The sequence below is a fragment of the Typha angustifolia genome, chromosome 9 (assembly GCF_048772165.1).
Source record: "Typha angustifolia cultivar Huaian chromosome 9, ASM4877216v1, whole genome shotgun sequence".
Taxonomy (NCBI): Eukaryota; Viridiplantae; Streptophyta; class Magnoliopsida; order Poales; family Typhaceae; genus Typha; species Typha angustifolia.
The window spans coordinates 5,470,019-5,494,523 of record NC_133247.1 but is presented as its reverse complement, the minus strand read 5'-3'; the positions used below and the strand labels follow the sequence as shown (position 1 = coordinate 5,494,523).

At 36.4% G+C, this 24,505-nt stretch overlaps 1 protein-coding gene across 5 annotated transcripts; it reads right to left on the bottom strand.

The window, feature by feature from the left end:
- Positions 1-345: 345 nt before the first annotated feature.
- LOC140767874 (protein ENHANCED DOWNY MILDEW 2-like) lies at positions 346-22,820 on the bottom strand. 5 transcript variants are annotated; one of them, XM_073107951.1, is made up of 19 exons: positions 22,449-22,820; positions 21,816-22,232; positions 21,632-21,728; positions 18,153-18,200; positions 17,895-18,040; positions 15,904-16,000; positions 15,718-15,816; positions 13,605-13,852; positions 13,443-13,532; positions 12,934-13,347; positions 12,357-12,501; positions 12,162-12,263; positions 10,968-11,060; positions 10,461-10,502; positions 5,902-6,012; positions 2,826-2,897; positions 2,593-2,711; positions 2,399-2,462; positions 346-2,309 (listed from the first exon to the last, which is right to left on the bottom strand). In XM_073107951.1, the coding sequence occupies exons 2-19, from the start codon at positions 22,223-22,225 to the stop codon at positions 741-743; spliced, it is 3,966 nt and encodes a 1,321-aa protein (XP_072964052.1). In that variant the 5' UTR covers positions 22,226-22,232; positions 22,449-22,820; the 3' UTR covers positions 346-740. The 5 variants fall into 5 exon arrangements, with proteins under 5 accessions (XP_072964052.1, XP_072964051.1, XP_072964050.1 ...); XM_073107950.1 differs by having other exon boundaries at positions 17,895-18,064; positions 22,559-22,820; XM_073107949.1 differs by having other exon boundaries at positions 347-2,309; positions 17,895-18,064.
- Between the last annotated feature and the right edge of the window lie 1,685 nt (positions 22,821-24,505).

The following is a 24,505-nucleotide window of genomic DNA, read 5'->3' as shown; positions in this document are numbered from 1 at the left end:
AAATTTGAATCCAATTAATTTAACTAGGACACCATCAAATTACTCACTGATCTAAGAAAAAATGGTTAAGACTGCATTCATCTTGTCCCCCTTAGATCCAGTGCAGGCATTCAGGCAAGAACCTCAATTACACCTTTTACTTTATAACTGAATAAAAATAGATAAAAATCTACAGATATTTTTTCGACTTGAGCAACGGAAGAGTGCAAGAAATAAGACAGAAGTATTAGGCAGTACCTTAGCTTTCTGTCATGGCTCTGCTGTTAAGATTCAGCTCAATACAGATGTTATTGAAGAAAACAACACAAACTACTACTATGTGAATGAAAAATTATACGTAGTCCTCACATTACCACTGCCATTCCACAACCATCCGAAGTAAACGATTCAGAGGGACAATGCATTTCTGTATTAGCAAATAAAAGTTACCTACACCTCTAATGCTTTGAAATTATCAAACTTTCTTTTTCCAGCTTTACTTGTTACAGAGTACAATTAAGTTGATAAGCCTCCAGCAAGACACCACTAGCTTACTAATGACAAGTACTAAATCAGATCCCACAAATCATTCTCACATCTGGAGAAATTTTCAGAGGATACAATGAATTTACACTGAAGTTAAAAAGACAGTTGTTTGCTGCTAACCAAACTGTCTTATTACTTAAATAGCAAATCTCCCTCTGATTTGATATTATTTTATGTGGAAACTCGATGATGGAGATAACACTCCCTGAGCGGAGTCAGCGATTGAGCCAGCCGCTGGAAGAGCCGGGATGTGGGCCAGGATGTGGGTACGGGTGTTGCTGTCTCGGTGCATATCCTGTTGGATCAGGAGGCATGTCCCTTCTCACTCCATGCATGTCATACATGCCACTTACTCCTTGGAGTGGAGCACCTGGGCCAAGACTTCCAGCTCTTGTATAATTTGTCTCATTGAGTCGCGGGGCATACTTATCCATGGTTGATGTTCCTGCAACTGAAGCTGAAAGACCATAAGAGGATGGAGGAAAAACACCAGTCCGTCCAACTCCGGTATCTGGAGCCCCAAACGAATATCTGTTCATCTGTGGATAATCATCTACGCGTTGTGTAAATGATTGTTGCTGCATTTGGATATCTGACTCTGACAGTCTCCCATACTCACTGAACTCAACATTTGGGTTGCTGCGAAAGGGTTCCATACTTTTGTCCATTGTATAGCCCGAGAACCTTTCCTCGGAACTCTGTATCCTGTAATCTGTTCTAGTAATTCCACCACCATACCAGTTAACAGAATTGGAATCATACAGCCCTTCCCTGATTGGGGGTGTTGTGTACCTCTTGGCTATGTCATCGATTTCCATGTTGCTGCTGCCAAGCTCACTTGGGGGAACTATTCCAAATTCTGCACCAGACCTGTAGAAGTTAGACTGGTGGTTCAACATTTCTAAGGGAGTCAGAACTGCTTCAAATGGGAGACAACTCATAGGCTGGTTCCCGATCTCTCTACTAGGAGGGGTGGACATGGTAGTATGATGGTTCGACATTTCTAAGGGAGGCACAACTCTTTCTAATGGGGGACAACCCATAGACTGGTTTCCAATCTCTCTATTAGGATGGATGGACATGGTAGGCTGATGGCTCAACATTTCTAAGGGAGCCAAAACTTGTCCTGATGGGAGACAACCCACGGACTGGTTTCCAATATCTTTGCTGGGAGCAATGGACATGATAGTCTGATGGTTCAAAACTGGTTCTAATGGGAGACAACTCATAGGCTGGTTTCCCATCTCTCTATTAGGAGGGATAGACATGCCACCCTGATGGTTCAACATTTCTAATGGAGCAGCAACTGGCTCTACTGGGAGACAACCCATAGGCTGGTTTCTGATCTCTCTACTAGGGGATATGCTCATGTCTGATGACTGATCCACCTCCTTTGCTTCAGATGCCTCTATCTTTTTCTTTGATCTTCTTCTCCTCTTGTGGGACTTGTTTGTAGGGATTTCTGGGGATTTTCTCCTGTCATGACATTCTGAGCTCTTGCTATCTTCCTTACTGGGTTCTGTTTCTTCCTGAGTGATAGCTCTGTGTTCATGTTCTCCTATTCTTTTTAACACTGGAAGAGCATCTACTTGCTTTTTCACCTGGTTTTCTGTTTTAACGGAGAGTTCCTCAAGCCCTCCGGTTTGGTGGTTATGTTTCAAAGCAATCGCCTTGTGCCTTGAAGTCCAGTCAGAACGGCTCCACAAATAGAGCAGAGGTGGCTTCAAATTCCATTGCTCAATTTGCTTGTCATCCACATCGACAGAACCAGGCAAGTAAAAGGACTGCAAAGGAAGAGAGAAGTTAGAACTACTTGTGAAAATTGATCTTCCATAAAAAGTCATTAGAATAGCATGGAAATTCTATTCTCTACCTTCCCTGAAAGACTTCCACCATCCTCCCAGATTAAATCATATGGCACCCTCTTCTTATCTAGTCTGATTTCTCCACAGAAAAAGAAAAGTTAAGAAACCAAATATAAAGATAAATAAGAAATATAATATACACGTCAGGTGTTTTGACATGTCCACTTTGGAAATCAAGCAAGGATTATGCAAAATGTAATACCTTTCAGTCTCCTCAGGAACAATCAGAATAACAAGTTTTGGCCTAAAAGTTAGAGCTTTGTCGATAAACTTGTTCGCAAGAGCTGCTTTAACACCAAATGGTGGATTGAGACCCATAATCTGCTTAACAAAGAAAAAAAGAATCCCACTAAAACGTGTAGTATATAAGCATACTGAAATATGCTGTTTCCAGTCCAAAAAATTGAAACTTTGGAGCAGCATAAGAACTCATACCAGTTGTGATCCTGAAGGTAGTTCCTTTGTCTGCACCTTCATCCAGTCTCTCTTTTCGAAGTTGAAATCATTCTAAAAAGGATAATCTTAAGCCCCACATCAAACAGATTAATGAGGTATTAACTGAGCAACAAAATTTTGAAAGTTAGTGCAAGTTTGTATTATATATTAGGTTTAATTATACTTATACCCCTAGAACTATGGCTTAGTATCAAATTGACCCATAAAGTTTAAAATTATACAACTAGACCCCCTAAACTAATCAGCCATTACAATTTTGCTGATATCTCACTTTTTAACCCAAGTTAGTTTTATGATAACTATGCTCATAAAATAGAAAAGTACTTTATTATATGACAGAAATACCCATCATTTCTTCTTCCTCCCATCCCTAAACTAAATCCAAACCTTTCTTCCTCCTCAACCACAATTCTAACCCAAACTCAAACTAAAACTACGACTCTTTCTCAACTTCAACCCCAACCCCAAATCACAACATTGCCCCCAATAGGTTTTGATCTGGGAATGTTGCGGGGGATCACCATAGTGTTGGTGTGCAAGTGAGAAGAACTCTAGCACCCACGCTCTTAGCCAATCCAAGCATGTTGAGAGTTTTGACTAAATTGGTCTTGTATCTCCAACAAGGTTCCATAACACGGTATTAGGATCAAGATCGGTCATCTGAAAAAACGATATGCATCAGATATATCGACCTTTTCTATTTGCCACCCATATCAGATCAGACTATTTTTTAATTACGTAAATTGTAAATATTATTTAAAAATGTAGAAAAATTCCTAAAAATTTAAGAAAATGATAAGAAAATAAGAAAATACTGATTACTCATATATGAAACCTAAAAACTAAATAATGCATTAACTTACTTAAAAATTTTGATGTCTCTTCCCCCCTCCCTTTTTTCTTCTCTCCCTTCTCTTTCTCTCTCTTCCTCTCTTATACAACGCATATTTTATTTATTTCATTTCTTCTCTTTCCCTCCTCTCTCTCCCTCTTCCTCCCTCTCTTAATGCCGCAAGGCAATTTTTTTTCTCATTTTTTCTCTTTCTTCATTCTCTTTCCCTCTCTCTCTCTATCACTCCCTCTCAATCTCTTCTTCATCTCCTCATTATCCACTCTCTCTTTCTCGTCTCTCTATCTAGCTCTACTACTGCAGTAGAAAATTTGCTGTAGTAACAGAGGTTAGAAGAGGGAGACAGACAGACAGAGAAAGAGATGAAAAGGAGAGGAAAAGGCTAGAAAGAGAAATGAGAGAGATGAGACAACGGAGAGAAGAAATGAAAAAAAAAAAGAGAAAAGAGGGGGAGAAAGAAGAGAGAAGAGAGAAAAGAGAGGGAGAGCCCGTATACGGCGATTGCTTTCAGCCATGGATCGGGATAGGCTATGTCTAATCCCAATCTGTTTCAACAAATCCCTCTCAAGATCGGCCGAAACTTACAACCTACAAGAATTAAGTCTCTCCAAATCTAAAGATTCCAAAACCAAAAGCAAATAGCTTTCCAAGTTTACTTAGCTACAAAGCAATAAAAGATGACAAATTTAAGAACCATGAAAGATTTGAGCTTCGCAATAACTAATAATTCAATCTTTCAAGCAAAAATTCTTAAAAATAAAAATTTCATCATAAAAAGATATGATATTATTGACATGATTGAACTTGAAGTGGATAAGGGGAAGACAGGAAAGCAAGGTGGTAGATCTGATCGACCTTGAGGAGCGGCTTGACAACATCGTGGCAGATGAGTTCAAAATTTGGATTCCTAAGATGGTGCATCATGTTCTCCTTCCTGTCCATGAAAGTTATCCACCATGATATCGCTACCCCCTATCACAATAAGCTTATCCACCAAATGGCTCATAATCTTTAGCCCCTTTCTCCTCATATGCAGATCAATCACCATGAAACCCACCTCCAACTATTGAGCTATAGGTTATATCCAATATTAGGGGGGTACTGACCTTGGATAATGAGAGCAAAGACGAAGCACTGCTATCCGAGCACATACCTCACTGGCTGCGAGAGCCACAGGTAAAATGGGTATTTCTATTGCCTCTAATATCAACCAATAAAAATGCTAAATAATGCCACGTGGATAATGAGAAAAGAGTATCATCATATTTTTCGTTAACATTGTCCATTCCGACTCACCCCATAGTAGTTTAGGGGGTCTGATTGTAGCCATAGTTCATGGGGTGTAAGTGTAATTAAACTAATTTATTATACAGACCTTCATCTTGAGTACAGTACCCTGATCATCAACCTCCGATTAGTGTCATAATCCTTCACTAATTGTCATTCAAACCAATGGTTCATTCACTATCTCAAATTTAGATTTGCAAAACTAATGAGATGGTTCATTATATTATTAGGTAGTGGCCTACACTGCTGATCCTACTTCAAAGATCTGAGACCTCATCTTTTTTCCTTTCAAACTCCTCATCTCTCTCTCTCTCTCTCTCTCTCTCTCTCTCTCTCTCTCTCTCTCTCTCTCTCTCTCTCTCTCTCTCTCTCTCTCTCATCGACAGATTGAAAGCACGCCATCAGACGTTTTTTATTTAATTTTTGTTTTTATGGTTTTAAAAAAAAATCCAGTGTTGAACACCAATTCAGCACTAAATACCTTCCTGATTCCACATGTTAAACTTGACTTTCAGGAACTGAACCTTATAAAATGATGTTAAATGCTCTTCTAATGGGAATGCAAGACGGCAAAAGAAAGTGAAGTACAATAATAAAGGAAAGAAACAGTGTTCTTCTTCTTTTGCATTAGAGGTTTAGTCAAAGGGTATTTGAACCCAAATATCCAGGTGCTGACCCAGCTTACGAATTTGTTCCAACTACCATAAATGTCTCCTCATTACTCTTATAACCCGTTTACTAACTTTCAATGGTATGAACTTATTTGCCTAGACAGAATTTATAATCATAAATAAGATGAGTTTACAGATTCATGAGTTCAAATCTTCTTGTGTGAAAGCAGCAGTCCCAAATAAAAGATGTGAAGATTCATTACAACTTTACAAGATAACAAATTGTTTTTTATGTCAGAAAATTTACCTTTGGTTGAATAACATCATAATTCTTAAAATTGCATCTTTTGCCAGCTGCATCAAGTTTTTCTTTCATCAACTGACTGAAATCATTCGCACCACAACAGAAGTCAACAATCTGAAAAGAAATAGAAGGAACTGAATCAAAGATCAAGAAGTGACAAGAAAGAAGATCACATGCAGAATAAATACCAAAAAAAACTTTCATTACAAGCCTTATTTCACATCTAATAAAAAAAAGGAATTATTCAATTTCAACAACAATATTTTGCAGCAGATTATTGAAAGTAAAGAAACTAAAAATCAAGATCAATGGAGACAAAAAATATGAACACATAAGGTTAGCAGCAAAAATATAGGAAAGGAAGCCCAAGAAGCACAACAATCTAAGGTGTAGAAATAAATTAACCCTTACAACTCCGCAATCTAATTTCAGGACAGGGAAGACTAGGAACAAAAAGAGGAACTCCAATAAGAGTTTCATTAACATGGAGTATAATATAGAAACTTATAGAGAAAGAATCTGCATCACATGTGAATAAGTTTGTTTTCTTTTCCTTTCTTAGACAAATTTATCAAGTGGTTGCAAGCCCAATCAATGTGCATTTGCTCTTATTGACCAAGGTAAAAAATAGTCTATTCTATGAATTGTCTGCCCATCAACATGGTCGGCACGAGTTGATATGTATTATGCCAGTGAATTATCGGCACCGATATCAGAGTATCTTGATACTCCCTTATGGCCAACTATGTTAATATATCCCACTAGGAATTGAGCATATCTTATTTTAAACGAACCAAATTTTGGGTCTACTGTATCCTTATTAGTGCATCTTTGTATTGCGGTGCTTGATCTATATAAATTTTACTTCAAATTTTATAAAACAAGAGAAAAATTAATTTTTTTCCTGAAGTTATTTGCCCTAACTTAGAAAATTTGAGAAAATTGGAAAATTATGATATTAGAATCTAATTGCATATGTTACATTCAACGATAGCCGTGCCAACCAGCACGCCCCTATATGCCCAATAACACGCCATTGACATATTTTTAATTTTCGTATATTTAAAGATGTTTTTGAATCTTTGGCACATCAATCTTTAAGTTTTAGTTTGAATATATGTTCTAAAGCCTATATTTGTAAAGAACTGGAAAAAAAAAAATTTGCTCACGTGCACTACATGTGCAACCCCTTCTCCTTCTCTTGCCTGCTTGGCGGCGAGGAAGAGGGCCACAAATCTCTCGGTCAAATCCTAACCGAAATCAAAATTTGCCCTCATAAAACAAAACCCTAACCCCAAAATTGGAGATTTTTTTTTTCACACCGAGACCCCCCCCCCCCCCCCCCCCCCCCCCCTCCCTCTTTCTCTCCTCTTCTTCTTTCTTTCCCGTTGGAGGCACGTCCTCGAATTGGCATGCCTGAGCCCCGCCGGAGCAATCGAAGAATGCAACTCAACTCGCCGATGAGTGCTCCTACCCCATGTAAATTACTTTTAAGTCTTATAAGGTAGAATATAAATACCTAATTATTTGTGCATTTGCAGTTTTGGTAAAGCTCGCCAATCGGCAGCTTCATGTTGCCGTTGCCCCTGCTCCAAGAGCTTCATGATGTTGGCCTTGTGTCGTGAGTTCCTTTCTTCGGAATCCTCATGGCTCGGAGTCGTCGTCGACTTCTCTCATTCTCGAGTAATCGGTAGAATTCACCAATGGTGTGGCCATCGGTGACATCTCAATCTCTTTTTTCTTCCTCCTCTTCTTCCCCTTCTTCTTCTTCTTTTTCTTCTTCTTCTTCTCCATTGGGTGAGAAAAGAGCTCAATTGGGATCAATTGATCCCAACCTGAGCTGGGTTTGGCTTGATCCAACCCTTTTGGGTTGCAAGTTTGGGTTCGGTTCTAGACTACCCGACCAGACTAACTAAAAAATAGTTGGGCTGCATCTAGCAGCCCAACTCATTTTGGTCCAGATCTGGGCCTGGCCGATTAAGGAGTATGCGTGGGTTGCGGCTGGCCCACAACATAACCAACCTTCTAGGCTTGAATTAGCCATTTTAACAATTTAATTAGTTTTAAATTCAAAAAATTTTAAACTTTTTATTATTGTTAAATTAAAATAAGAGTTTATTTATGGATGAAGGTGAAGATTTGCACTCACACCTAGATTGTTGACCACAAATGAGGGAATTTACACAGTATTTACTCTCTCATGTTTTGTATTACAATTTTATGATATTATCTTCATACTCCATGTATCATTATCGTTTTTATATGTATTATACTTCGTGCCATACATTCATTCACAAAATATATTCTTTGTGCAAGTAGCCAATATATCAGTCATAAGTAACTTGTTTGGTATGAGTTGTAGTAGGTAGGACTTGAGAACAAATCCAGGCAAGATATTCTTTATACATGTCTCTGTGGTGACTTAAGTCTACCTTAAAGTCTAAGAAACAGACATATACCTTATCAGCATATAATCTATTTAAGTGACTGATGCAATTAAGTCTACTTTAAAGTCTAGGGAACAAACCTATACCAAATCAGCATATGATCGTTTAGATGACTTTAGCATGATTAAGGAACAATCCCAAACTAGACCAAGAGTCTCCCTGAGGTGACCTTAATCTCTTTCTACAGCTAATGAAATAGACAAGTCGCATTTTTCATATAATGACATCTCCTAATGATCATAACCAAATTAGCTATAAGAAAAGATTTGAGCGCATCTCAAGATAACTTCTAATTAATGTAGATCCCTAAACGCAGTCCCAAGTTGAGACAATTAGCACTATTGAAATTGAAATAAGTTGTATAACGAAGTAGACTATGGTATTATCTTTATTAATTCCATCTTTATGGCTTATGCTTTATTTATTCATTTATGAATTTGCTGGCTCTTGTTTTAATTATTGAGTTTTAGTTAATATTATATTAAATAAAGAATGATTTTTAAGCTTTTGAGTGGATTCACTCACTAGTACAATTGTTGGCTCATGAGATATTTATTTTAATATTTTAGGTACTAGTCAACGTGGCGACTCAGCAAGATACATCGGGACTACATCTCCACTTAGGATCTACCATTTTATCTTTCAATTCTATTAGTCTTTATATTTTAAAATTTTAGTTCATTTAATTTGATTGGAGACGCATTAGTGGTGACATTGGTTAATTTTATTATTGTTGAATTACGTGTATTGGAGTCAGATATTTATATTAAATTCTTGTCATGGTGAACTTAGAAAATTATTTATTAAGGCTTTGTGTATCTTAAGTATATTGAGATATATTGCCGATCATGATTCCGATTCCGAATCGCGACAATATTACAATCTTTTATCTTTAAATTATTTTTGTAATTGACATATTTTATTAAAGATATAGCAATAATCAAATAGAAACATTATCCAACCAATAATATGATTGAAAATATTTATTAAAACTAATATTAATGATTAAAAACTCCATAATATGATTTATTGTCACATGATATAAACAAGACCTCATAGAATATTTTAGATTTATCCTGATGAATCCATTTCGAATTAATAAAATTCATTTTGATCTTTAACGCAACTCATGCTAGTCAACACGCAAACAAGCCGGTCAATATGACTTGGCAAAGGGTGTGCCATTAGCACACCCCATGCCAGGTGCCCTAGCACTATCGAAACAACAAGTGTCAATCAGCACGAGGCATGCTAAATAGCACAGCCATCGTTGGTTACACTAATACCTAGCGTCGACAAATTTTATATTAGCCCTTGAAAACCATTTTAAGGACCTAAAAAGTATTAAAGATTTTTTTTAATATGTCAAGACTATTCAGTGTGTCAACGACACACTGGCTTGGCATGGCACATACCAGCAATATGCATTGTGCAGAGCCAAGGTCAGCAAGGCTCATGCATTTGGCATGACAATCTGACTATATTCATCCTTCAATTGGAGAAGTAGGTCTATGTGCATTGTCATCTGATGCCGCTTCTTAAGACATACATTGCGTATCTAAAGGAAAACAAGAGAGAGTTTGATCTCTAGATGTCAGTCTCATGTACCACCATGAGATAAGCTGAGTGGTGGCAAGTTGTCAAGAACTAGAAGGATCTGACTTGATGAGATTGAAAACAAGTTTATCACTGATGAGCAATAGATTATGATGTTGGGCCCTAGGTATGGCCAAGGCCATCGAAGTTACTTACAAAAATCAGCATGGCACATGTTGAACATGAATAACTATATGGAATCAATGAATGAATGATAACTGATGCCAAGTTGCCATACAGTATACAGAATGAATGAATGACAACTATGTTTTTTTGTCAAAAACAACCGTACATGCACATGAAAATGTCGACAGATTATCATGCTAGCATAACAATTGTCAGTACAAAACATTCACTTCAGGTTTCAACATGAACACAACCATCCTTAGATAACAGATTAGTACATCACTAGCTACCATAATCTGTCATCTTTCATATAAACTACTGTAATCTAGTAACAACAAAAACAACAATCAGGAAAGCAGCATCAAGGAAATAAACAAGATAAGAAGGCTTTACCATATCACCAGCTTGCACATACCATTGCAGTTTATCAACAATCTGCGGGCAAAAAGTTGCATCAGTGAGCACTGACCAGAAAAATGATGCAGTGTTGCTTGAACTTAGTGCAGAAATAGAAATACATAACAGACTAAGAAAATGATACAACCATTCGCTTTGTCTCTATACAACCTTGTTTATATGGGGTTTCCTAATTTAGTGATATAATATTACTTCTGAGCAAGGCAATCCAAATTTCTATATTCCCCAAAGAACTCACTCATGATATTGGAATTAAGAAAAACAAAGCTAAAACATATTTTAGACTTCCCATCAAAAAGAAAAAGTTCTCAGAAAAGACAATTCCATAAACTATAGCTTTTACAAGAGCTTAGCTAAGTAACATCAAATCAAAAGAATGAAATTATAGAATAACTAACTAAAAAACTAGCATACCAATGATGAAACAGAAAATATATGAAGGGTGAATCAGCTTCAGAGCCATGTTAAATGCATAATACCTACCTCCTTGAGCTTGTCCACTTTTGTAAAATGACGGCCAAAGGAAGTATAACGCATTCCATGGAGGAAAGGTGCAAGATAAACTTTGAGTTTGTTCTGAAGAAACACAATCTTAGTTAGCAAGATATCTTTTGTCTATCAGAACTTAGAAATTAACAAACCATGAAAGTGAAAACCATTATACATGTTTCTTTTGCAGCTAGAATCCAATTAAGTTTAGTCCCAAAATTTTACATGCCAGGTCATCCGAGAACATTCTGCATTGTGAACAAGCATCTAAACTCTAAAGTAAAGAGACAGGTTTGCTAAGATATCAAATGCGAAGGCTATGTTAAATTTGTTCCCTTATTGGTATCCAGTGTTTGAGATTCCAGGTTTTCTTCTGGGAGCAAATCCCTGCACTCACTGCTCCTTTTTGTAACAACTCTTGTAGAGATAATGGTTTTAGCTGGAATATCATGAGTTCCTCCTCTCTAAAAAAGCTTAAGGTAAACTTAGAGCCATGGTGGCATTCCACTTATATCTTCTGCACAGATGTACTGGCAAGAACAGGAAACAAGTAGAGATACAATAGAGTAAAAAGTAAGAGTATAATCACTTACATGTTGTATCTGGAAAAATAGGAAACATTCAACTCAAATTTGAGTAGCAATAAATCTCAATTGAATCTTTCCCTATCATTTGTCTTCTAGATGAATAGAGCCACCTATTCAAAAGTTGCCTTCCTCTTGCTACTAGATCTACCAATGTCTGGAGCAACTATGGCTAGATAGAAGTTACATGAGCTAAAGATAAGACCAGCAATATTCTTCCCACTAGCCATTTCTGTAAACTAATACTTTCAGAACCCCCTAACAAAACCAAGCAAAGACTAATACTTTTGAACTTGCTAATAAAGCAAAGACTCATACTTGTGCATATAACAAATTAATAATAAAACAAAGACATCTATATCTATTGATATTGAAAGGAGAATGTGGTAAAACAGTTAGCATGTGCAAGTCAGAAAATAAAACTGACTTAACAGAAAGTAAGAAACAATACACAGCATAATAAAGGCATTTCAAAAATGACATAGAAAAAGAAACTAGAAATAACAACATGAAAAGTATAGTAAAGAGACCTTCTGGCTATCATAGATCAGACAAAATATATAATAGAAAACAAATTATTAAGGACTTAATTAATGGTACCTACATTCCACTTAATCAATTGCTTCACAATCTCAGGCTCACAGACAGCTTTGGCGTCCTCAACACTCCCACCATCCTCTAATTTTTGTAAAGCTGTTTGTATAGCCTACAGAAAGACTCAATTAGGGGACGTCTAACAATTCGTGCTATTTACAATCTAATAATTCAGGTTATACTAGCCTTGCAGCCATTTATGTACCTCAACAGAACCCTCAACCTTGCCACGTGTAATGGTCTTGTCAACGTGCCTTGAAGAGAATGCATGAGTAGATGGCATTATGTGACTCCTGGTGATATCTCCCAAGGTTAAACAAGATGACTCCTTTTCCATCAATGCAATCACTCTACAATACAAAGAATCATAAAAGGCTGAATCAACCTTCATGAGGTTTAGTCAAATCAATTGTGAATTTATGTTAATCAGACTAAATGAAAAGGCATCAGAAGACTGGACAAACTTCATCACCTAAGAATCAGATCTCTGCCTCCACAATTTTGACTCAATGTGGAGGAGACCAGTTGATTATATACTCAGTTTTTTCATATCAGTCGAGACTCGAGAGACTATAATTACACATGAAAGAGAGGCCAACAAACTATTATTCATGTAGCAAAGTTCATCCATGTTGCTGAACCAATAAATCGGGTGAGGGAGATAGATATTCGACTTGGTAGCAGCAGTTTCAATCAAGTACAATCAGCGCCTTACAAACTCCATCTCTAGAATTGACGACAGAAAAATTGAAAAAGGAAAAGGAAAAGGATGAGTGTCTTACTTCTTTTCTGTTTCACTGTCTATAACAGGAAATGAGCTGTGTATTATGTTTCCCCTAAGCATTTCTGACGGTTTTGCCTTCTCTTCAAGAGCCTTCTTATCATTTCCAATGACAGTATGTGACTTCTCCTTCAAAGGCTTTATTTTCTTCTGGGAGGATATTATTTGCTCAGTTACAGTTCTTCCAGTTCTTACTGTTGATTGACTTTGTGCACTACTAAGCTTTTCTTCCACATTCACCAACCTTATTGTACTCTGATCCAAGGGAAGGTCACCAGAGACCTGCCTTTTCTTATTCACCAAAGTCCTAATTCTCTCTTTTTGCATATCAGTTATTTTTTTCTTCTCAGGTATATCAGGAAAGATAATATGGTTTCTAATTGGAGTTCCAAGATCATCATCAATTTTATGTTTCCTGCCAAAGCCAAAAGAAGTCAATATTAATAGCTTAACAGTTCTGATCTCAATACATTAAAAAAGAAAGAAAGCGATGCAGCCAATGAAACATACAGGCAGTATATCAATATGCGATTGGGAAGAAGATCTTCCCAAGCCCTCTGTATAATATCTTCTTCTTCTGTATCTCCAAAAGCAATCTTCCTGTGTATTTAGTGCAAGACTATAAAATTTTGTCATAATAACAAAAAGTAAGCTTTCTTATAATTTGAGTACCTTGGCAAGCACTTTCTGTGATATGACTTGGGACAGCGTCTACACATTGCAAACTGCAATTCTGTAATCTCTTTATTCTCTCCTAGTTTACAAACTATACATTTATGTACAGGACAGGTAAATGACATCCCCATAGCAATTTTTTCCTCATATTCTGATGCTTCAGCTTTATTGTCAGGATAGAGAAGTTCTGCAACACACTTGGGGTGATAGAAGTGCCCACAAGTGGCATTAACACATGGAAATACCTAAAATGCAAGACAATGGGGAAATCAGCATATCAGTGAACTACTAGAGTAAAGGTAAACTAAGGTACAAATTTAAAACTTCTTTAGAATACAAAGGGGAGAGCCAACATGGCATATAATTTTGGAGAAAGGAAAAAAAAAGGACAAGCAAATTACATTATTACATGTTATGAGTTCCGACCAACGCACTAAATACAATCAACAGCCTTGTGAATAAAACCATCCTTAAATCTGAAAATTTCACTCTTTGGATTAAGGCTAAAGTGGAAAGAGAAGTCAGAAAGAACGATCACAAAATTGAAAAGAGGGTTTACTAGATGGTTCAATAACAAGCTACAAACAAGAAGGTCCAAATTGTTAGATAATCTTTTGTACAGCATCTATACCAAAATTTTCAGATAGACAAGAATATCCTTATGAAAAATAGTTGTGCTCCTTGTGATTTTTTTTTTCAGTATATGATATCTATGCTTGTAATTCTTCCGGTTTCTCTAAAAGCCCTTTCGCGAGGGTTATATCTATAGAGATCATACTAGAGAGATCAAATGGCCCGACCAGCCTAGGCCCAAATTTGCCCAAATTGAACTGGGCTAAACCCGGCCCTGAGCCCAATATATGGTGGGTGATATGGGTCAGGCCTTTGCCCAGCCCAGCCCAGCGCGAAAATCTGACTTATTTAATCTGCCCGCAGCCCAGCCCAGTACCCCTAATAAACAATTTCTTCCCCCAAAACACTCGTCCACCATGCCACCACACTAACAAAGAGGTTTGACCCAAGCCCACACCCGACCAAGAGCCCATCCTGAGCCCGATAAGTCATGGGCTAGTGAGCAGTAACGAGTTATAATATTTCAGCCCGATCAGACCCAATTTGACTTGCGGGCAGGTTGGCAAATAGAGGCTCAGCTTGGTCTAATCGGAAAATTCCGGCCCAAACTCAGCATGGGCCACCTAATGATCATCTCTAGATCACATGTGAAAAACATTGCCATATTAATAATGATGAGCATCAAACTTCATATTTCCTACCAATGTTATGGGTTTTGGTCCATCTTCTAACTTAAACTAAGAAGAGTCCAATAGATCTCTCATAGTCTCACTGAAACAGCCTATGAGGACACCATCTCCTGTAGAGGTTTACTTTCTCACATAATTGGCATTAAATCCTCAAAAAGTCCAAACCAAGGAAACATTTGCATGCTACTGTTACCTTTTGGAAGTCCTATGCAAACAGAAACTATCTATACAGTCTACACTGAATAATCTACACTGCATAATGATGTTACTTTTCCTATTTTAAATTCTAATTACAGTAAAAAGTGAACAATAGCCTGCCTGAGTAAGAGCACAATGATTTCACTAATGAGGTTTATACAAGGCATAATCAAACCTACTTTTTAGTCTACAATGAGTGAAAATTGCACGATTAAGAATCCTTTGTGATAAGCCAGAAAGGATGTATACAAAACTAGAAAAGTCAGAAAAATGTGCTACACAACCAGCTTTACAAGCTCATTTATAAAGGATAAGAATTTAGTCCATAAGTCCTCCTAGGCATACTAAATGACTTTGTTTCTCTCTTTTGTAGCTGGCCCCAAGCCCAGAAAAGGAGGCTGCCTAAGCTGGCTTGATGCTCATCAGAATTTCTATCACGTCAGCAATGCACTTGAATCCTTGAATGAAAGAAAAAAAAAAAAAAAGATACATGTAGTAGACCAACTTCTCTAAAGGACATGATAACATGTTTGTTCTCTTTGTTAGGCAAGCACTATAATCCATAGCCATCTCAGTTAGATCTTATTAGAGGAAGAGCATGTTCAAAAGAAAAATAACTAAATATAGTCAACGGAAAAATAAAATCATACCTCAGCACCGGATGATTTATCAGAGGAGCCCAATTTTCCACAAACAAAGCACTGGTGCCGTTTGTATTCACAATTCTTACAGAGAAAGCTTTGGATAGACTGCAAAAAACTCAGTAAAGAATGAAGAAAATAAACTAAGAAAACATATGACCAGAAAATGGTAAATTCCCAACACATTATAAGTACCTCTACTTGTAGTCTTGTGAAACCAAGTGATCTACACTGCGACTCTTCACCAGCTTTCTTGGTTGCATGGAAAGACCTCATGCACCTGCCTTCACAACTGGATAGAAATCTAACAAATATTAACCACCAGAAAGTAGAGGATATGCTTACTTCTAATATGACAGTAGCATAATGGTGAATTAGCTCTGATTATCCATCTATATACAGCCTTGATGATGCATGCAGACCTTCAAGCAGTAAATAAGTAGAGTATGTTGCAACAAAACTTTCACTTGATAAAAATGCTGAGACATCCAACAAGAAATAAGCAATGACATTAGCCAGTGAATGTAACAATACATGCATGGCATGGACATATTTACAGGAGAAAAGAACTGCAGGACTTATATGCACTTAAATCACACAGGCTCACAAATGTTGGCAAAATTGTTGATCTTAAAGTTCAGCAGACAAAAAATAGATGCATAAGAAGCAAACAGTTAATTAGATATGAAAACAGTTCGGGCCACTGTAGAGAAAAATATGGGTTAATAGAAAAATCTCTCCATCAGCCAATAAAAGTAAACATCATTTATAATTTATAACAGAGAGATGATCAAACCTACAAAAGAGCCTACCTAGTTTTTTATTTACGGAAAGAGAGGGGAGTCTAAGAACTCTGGTAATCTTTTCATAAATCACTTTACTGTCCTTTCATCAATGCCATTACTCTTTCTTTTGCTTTAATGTTCTTGTAAAGAGCAGTAGCTTGTGATGGGCCCCACATATTAGTAATCTTCCAAGGCATGGTTCGAAGTTTCGGTTTTGGTTTTGGTTAGTTTTGGTTTTTACCCCTAGAAAAATTTAGGCCGAAATAGAATAGTTTTAGATTATTGTGGTCCAAAATAAATGTCAAAACCAAAAATCTTGAGAGTTTCAGGCTTCCGGTCTTAACGATGAGTTTCAGCTTTGGTTTTCATTATGTTTCAACCATTACTGTTCTGTCTCGGATGAAACTTCAAACCATGCTCCAAGCATACTTCACATAGATGATTCCCAATCTTTGCCACCTACATTACCACATTATGAACAGTTTTGCACCATCCACAACAGCAACTTGAATGATTTTCCCGCATACCAGCTGGATCCTACAACAGTATCGCATACCAATGGGAGGAAGAAAACCATACACTTTCCGGTGCTCAGATGACTACAGATCAGGTTATGAGAGGGACAAACAACATATCAAATTGACAATATCCACATTGTAGACAACCCTATAACCAATGTCGATGAGTATCTCAATTTCTCAATCATCAAGTTGATTAACAGTGACTCAACAAACTTAAATAACAAAAAGAAATATGGAAAATAAGAAAAACAGCAAACAATAGCATAACCAATATGTCACCAACATTCAGTATCCCAATATTAGGGGCCACATCAGTAATGCCCTTTGAGGCCAATCATATACCAGCTTGAATACATGCATACAGCTTTAACAGAATGGACACAACAGACAGCCTTTTTATTTAAAGAGTGAAAGGGCTCACATCATACTAAAGTAGAATGAGAAGAGATTGTATACCAGTATCACAAGGGTCACAACTGAGTGCCCAAACTGGCTAATGTACTAAGGCCCGCGCAAGAAAAGGAAAGAATCTTTCAGGTCAGAAGTTTTGGAACCCCAAACTCTTGCATTGGTTGCTTAACATGCATTAAAAAGTTAGCAGGTAAGTAAAGTCCAATATCATGCCATAGCAGTCTATTGTTTCCCATTAAACAAACTAAGGATGCACGAACTGCATAAACAGAGATAGTCAAGCATGTACATATGTATAAGCATGTGTGGTGTGTGGTAAGTGTGTTGGCACAAGTAAGCTTGTAAAGTTATAATCACTCAAGCCCCACAAAACACAATATATATATATATATATATATATATAGAGAGAGAGAGAGAGAGAGAGAGAGAGAGAGAGAGCTTTGAAAAGGTGATAAAATAGGAAACATACCATAAAAGCTCTCCACCATTGTCACAAATAGCACAAACTGAATCAAACAAATCAGACTCTTCTTCAGACTCATCCCCATCATCATCTTCCATGATATCATCCACTTCATCATTGTCAGCAATAAACGGTTGCTTCATGTCTGGAACCTCCAGAGCATCATGATAGAGTATCTACTTCAGTAGTTACTAGTTAAACAAGTATATACAAAAATTTACAAAATATTGCCAAAGTCTCTCAAAAACATGATAAAGCACTGACCTCACCAAATCTCTTCCTAGGCTTCTCCTTAAGGAAGTCCAATAAAAGCTGTTAAAGAAAAAAGCTGTGAAAACTCAAAAGTAGTATCATCTTATTGCTCCAATAAATCAAATGCATACTTATATAAAAAGAACCAAGTGAGCATGACATATTAAGAAGGGCTCCTCTAGTCAAGGTGAAAGTAAACATGATAAGAACACCAATAATTCATTCAGTGCTCAAAACTCAAAAGTCAGTTAATAAGCCATAAAGAAATAATCTCACAAAAGTACTACGTTGTTTTGCCCACTTGCACATGCAGCAAAAATGCTCCTTAATTGCTGAACAGTACATCGCTCATTCTACACACTTTTTCCAGTATTAACAATATAAAGCCAAACTAGTGTCTTATTGAAACTAGTGCAACTACCTATAAGACAATCATAAAGGATAAACAGGAAAAGCAGGTTGATTGGTTAAGTATGTTGATTCAGAAAATTGAACTAGGAAACTAAAGAATAGTTAGCACCATGAGAACTACAAACTAAGATTACCAAAAATAACAACAATTCTAGTCTAGGATAAACAATAAAAAAAATCAAACACTTCTGTAGTTTCTATCAAAAATAATCTAGCCAGTTGTAAGTTAACCCAAAACCTATCGGTTTAGAGATTTTAGCCAAGAAAGGACCTCCTTACTAGCTGATAGCCACCAAGAAAGCATTATATTGGTGCTGCAGCCGCAGGTGGTGGTGGCTCAACAAATGTAGGCACTCTGTCATCATAACTAGTCAAAGAGACTCAGAAAGAAGGGGATAATTGCCATCACAACACTAAATAGATGAAATCCCAGTTCTCAAAGTCTACACGTGAGCATCTCTGTTGGCAGAAGTATTGTGCCTTGTAGCATGGCACATGCTGTGTTGGCAGCTGACCGATTAGGACTATAAGATGGATATTCAAGCTGATAGTCGCTGTTTGCGGGAAATTACCCCACTGCATAGCGCCTAGGCAGTCTAACATTTTTATTATATAAAAAAAAATTAAGAGTAGTTATATATGATATATAATATATAATACATAGTATATATAAAATTTTATTTTGGTAATAAACTAGTTTATGTATAAATGAGGTAAACAAATAAATTATCACAACCATAAGTAATTAACTAATCACTATAAGTAAATAAAAATATAGTGATCAACATATTATTTATTAATTATAGTTACATTAAATAGCTATTTCAGATTATTATAATGGAATTAATGTGTCTGAGAGTGAGAGACAGAGAGAAGAGAAAAGGCAGAGAGAGAGAAGCAACAAAAGGGCATAAGTAGTAAAACACTTGGGATTCCATTACCACCGAGATTGCCAAAAACACTTCGGGCTCATTACTACCGTCCAATTTATCTACATATTTGGAGATGAATGAAATAACTAAGGGCATAATTGGAATATTAGAAACCCCAATAGACAAACTGAACATTTATAAATCCCAAACCCCCTAGTTCCACTCCTCCCCCTTTTGAGAGCCCTCGTTATTAGAGAGAGAGAGAGAGAACAACACGCTAGTAGGTTGCCAATGGCGTCGTCATCTAAGCCTTCATCAACTGCCAACACCACCACTCATCGCGCCAATTAGAAGGAAGAGGAAGGCAGCTTGAGTTGAAGAGGAAGATGGGCTCGCCAATGTCGCCTTGCGCCTTTCTCTACTGCTGGTCATGTGTCGTCCAGTAGAGTGGAAGCTTAGGACAAGACGGTCAAGTGAGGGAGAGAGGAGAAGGTTTGGATTCTAGGGCTTGATTTGGTTAATTAGTTCTCAAACCTGATTAGCTTACCTGACCCACCAACTCGATCCAAAAATGGTTATGCCACAAGAAAGGGAGAGGAAAAGAAGAGAGAGACTAACAATGCTTCACTCTTCGTCATCGTTGTCGTCGTCGCAGACCTCGTCGTCGCCCGCCGCTAGCGTGCCCGAGGTCGTAGATGAAGGCATCAATTACTCCAACGAGGATCCCCTAGCCCCGATGCTCCAACCCGCTAAGATAGCCGCTTTTCAAAAGTCAAAACATTGATATAAACCCTGGGAGCTAGGATTTTGTGAATTTACGACTATGATGGTGGTTAACCCATTCTCTCTTAGATGACTTATGATGATAGAGAGCACATGGGTTTCATGTGGCCACATCACTAGCACAATATGTACTGATTGGCATGGCAACCGTACACCGAAAAAAAATTATATAGTCAAATTTGACGAGTGTAAATTTATGCAGGTCTTGTTGCTCACTCATGCTTTTCTAGTGAAAATAATGCCCGAGTTGGGAAATTTCATGCTACCGTCTTTGAGCAGCAAGTCAACTAAGATCTAAACATGCATTTCTACAATCAACCAATTTGCATTGTTGAGAGGATGTTTTTGTATTCTATCTGTGATTTCTTGGGAGCCACTTCTTGACTTTTATTTTACCTATTAACAGATAATATGCTTGAAAAATAATTCAGAGCAATTGCTATTTTTTCCTTTTGGACATAATTGCATTTTCCTAAGGATTGAACAGATTTTTTGAACCCTTCACTCTTGAATTTATTTATTTTACAATTGGATTGGTGTTCTCCAATTAAAATCAGGGTAGCAGGCTAGCAATTAAGGATATTGATAATTCATGTGATATAACTATATATTGAAAGCCACTTCTCTGAATTCTTTTTTTGGCTAAAAACAAAATAAGTAACTTCATCTCACTAAGCCATGCAACAAATAAGTTCATCAAGACGAGAGTTTCAAGAAGCAAAAAAGAACAGCTAAAAGCATAGGAATAGTGAGTCATTTTGTGTTATATACTTATATTGTTATCGGAGCTTAGAGAAAAAATCTATTTCAAATAAGACACTAGCAGCAAAATGAAGTACAATCATCACCCAAGCTTGCAGCCATAGTCAACTAGATAGATCCTTCATTCACATTTCTTTGAAAAGAAGTAAGGTAAATAAAATGCTGATCTTATTCATCCTCGCATGACTAAATGGAGCTTTCATTATTGATTTTATAATCAAGTATATAATTCATGCTCTTATACAACTAGCTTAAAGCATGGACTCACTGGTCAGCTAAGACATCTTATTAATTTGATAATATTCAAATGAAGCAAGTACAAGTAGAACTTCTTACTTCTCAATAGCATATGGATTCAAAACTAGGTATTCATAATAACAAAATCTCATTAATGGCAAATAAATAGCTCTTGATGGTAATCTAGATCATAATATATCATGTCATTGTATACTCTTAGCTAATTTAAGAGTATTTCATATCATCCTACTATGTAGTACTCTATCAGTCACCTACCTATTCAAAATAATATTACTATCTTATTACCGTTCTACGTACTATTGTTGCAAGTGTAACCCATTTTCTTTGTATGACATCGCTAAATGAGAATATATGAACTTATATACACCAGTCACCAAGATAAATACAATATAAGGTTATTCATACCTGAGATTCTGCAAGAGTTTCATCTCTCTCGGCAAACAGCTTCATGAGAAAAAGATGATTTTTGAAGTCTTCCTCTGAGGGTCTGACTTCAAATGTACTGCAAAATAACCACATTCTTGAAATCTTAAATATCAAGAATTTGCAGTAAAGAAGCAAGAATTTGTAGCAGCAAAATGTATTCCACCTGTAAACTTTACGCAGGTGATCCCAGAGGCTCTTTTCTGATGCTTCTTGATTTCTTTTCAGAAAGTAGAGCATTTGCACTGTGATCATAATCGTCCTGATGGTATCTTCATAACTCTTCCGGGGTTTCAGAAGACTAATCCATTTGTTGTCCTTCGAGAGCACAGCAATTGTGGGCTGCTCATCATGAAGTCCTAATTTCCATGCTGTAACTTGCTTAAAAACTTTCTGAAGGCCTCCATCGGTGTTGCCATGCAAGAACAAATCTTCCTTAGCAGCATCTATTTTCTCTGCATCATTAAATTGGATAGGCAAGACTGCAAACGAGATGGGCACCTCATCCCTGTCCACAAAATAGTAATTTGTGACTGCCTCTGTCATGACCTCCACCTCATCATCTGATATTGCCATGAATTACCTGAAACCGAAGTGAAAAGACAACCAAAAAACAAGTTAGGAAAATGATTCCTCTTTGTCTCTTTACTCTAACAAAAGAATTTGCAACAAACATGAACCCCAACAACTAAGACACCCTCAGACAAAGAATTTACTACAATCAAGTTTGGCCCATGTCTGCACAATCCCGAAGCAGGTAATAAAACCAAGATATAGCCTAGAAACACTAAATACGCACCCAAATAGCAATCAACAGGACTACAAAAGCATCAACTTTGCATCTTTCCCCTTCAAACGCAACCAATTAGCAACATTAAATTGGTAAGATCGCAGAGAAAAGTATAAAACCGGCGCCGTTGTCTGAATCGTCGCCAGCCTTCGCCAGCTGCCAACACCGCCGCTCGTCGCGCCGGTCGGGAGGAAGATGTAGGCAGCCTGAGTTGAAGAGGAAGATGGGCTCGTCAATGCCGCCTTCGCCTTTCTCTTCTACTGGTCATCTGTCGTCCAGTAGTGCGGAAGCATGGGAGTGGACGATCAATAGGAGAGAGAGGAGAAGATCTGGTATTCTAGGGCTCGATTTGGTCATTTTCTCTGGTTCACATCCGGAAAGTAATCGTTATTACCAAAGCTGAAATTTATTTTTACGAATAACTATATATATATGTCCACCAATATTTTAAAATAAAATTGTAATAATTATCTTTAATATAATATAAAATTAATAAAATACTCCTTAATTTGATATAAATTAGGTTGACGAGATAGATGAAAATTAAATTACTATACTCTATATATGCAATGCTGGTGCAAGTATGTAATGTTAGGGTAGGGTTCTAGATATGTAATGCTAAGGCGGGATGTTAGATATGTAATACCAGGGCAGGTGTTAGTTACATCGTTAGTCATCTAATGCTATTAAATATACAATGTTAGTGAGTTTATTATACAAAGCTAAGTTAATATTGTGATAGATTGGTCCTAGGTATGCATTGTTTTATATTTCGTCGGTATATATATGCATTGCTTCAAATTTCTTATTTTATTATTTAAGAAAATATTTAATTAGGTGAATACATAGTTTAAATAGTAAATATATAATTTTATTTTTGAATAAATATTTAACTAAATAACATGATGGTTAACTAATATTATACTTTTAATGTCATTAGTACATATAAAAGTATTTTAACAATAATATAGTTTATAATTATATTTTATATCAAATTAAATATTATATTATTAAGAATTTTTTATAATTATATTTATATTTAAGTATAACTATATATATAAATAATAATTTAATAATCATAATACTTTTAAAACTTTACTTATTTTCATGGAATATTAAATAGTGACTTATGTACTTTTAAGTTAAATTTATTTAATTAGTTCTCAAGCCCAATTAACTTATCGAACCCACCGGCTAGATCCGAACTACTCCAACTCTAACTAGCCAGCTCATCATCCCACCAAAGTAGACCATCCAACCATCCAAGCACCTTGGCCGACTGCAGAGTGACTCAATAGCTAAATCAAAGAAGTTGATGATGCTCCACTCAATATTGATAGAAGATTTCACATATTTACAATTATAATCGTGGTTAAAAATGACATAGTTTAAATTTGATGAATATGAATTCATGCAAATCTAATTACTTACTCATGCTTTTCTAGTAAAGACAAAACTTGACTTGGTGAGTTTTTTGTTACCATCTTTGAACAACAAGTCAACTAAGATCTAAATCTTTCTTTCTATAATTAACCAGTTTGCGTTACTAAGAAGAAGCTTTTGTATCCCCTTTCTAATTTCTTGGAAGCCATTTCTTAACTTTTACTTTGCATACCAATAATAGGTCAATATGCTTAAAAAAGAATTTAAAGCAATTCTTTTTTTTTTAAATTTTGGACATTAATGAGTTTTCTTAAGGATTGAACTGATTTGTGTATCCACTAGAATTTATTTATTTTATAATCGAATTGGTGTTCGCCAATTAAAATCAGGCTTCTAATAGTAGGCTAGCAGCATTTCTCCATAATCCATTTGATGCTAGAACTAAGGACGTTGATAATTCATGTGATATAACTATATATTGTAAGCTACTTCTATAATTTTTTTGTGGTTAAAATAAAAGAAGTCACTGTTAGATAAAATATTTTATTAATATCGGAGACTTGTTAACATGGTAGATAAGATCCACACTAATTCTTTAGGTAGAAGTGATCGTCTCTGCATCTTGGATCTCCATGCATTAAGAATTTCTCCCTCTTACCTATCTCATCGGATAATATTTCTAT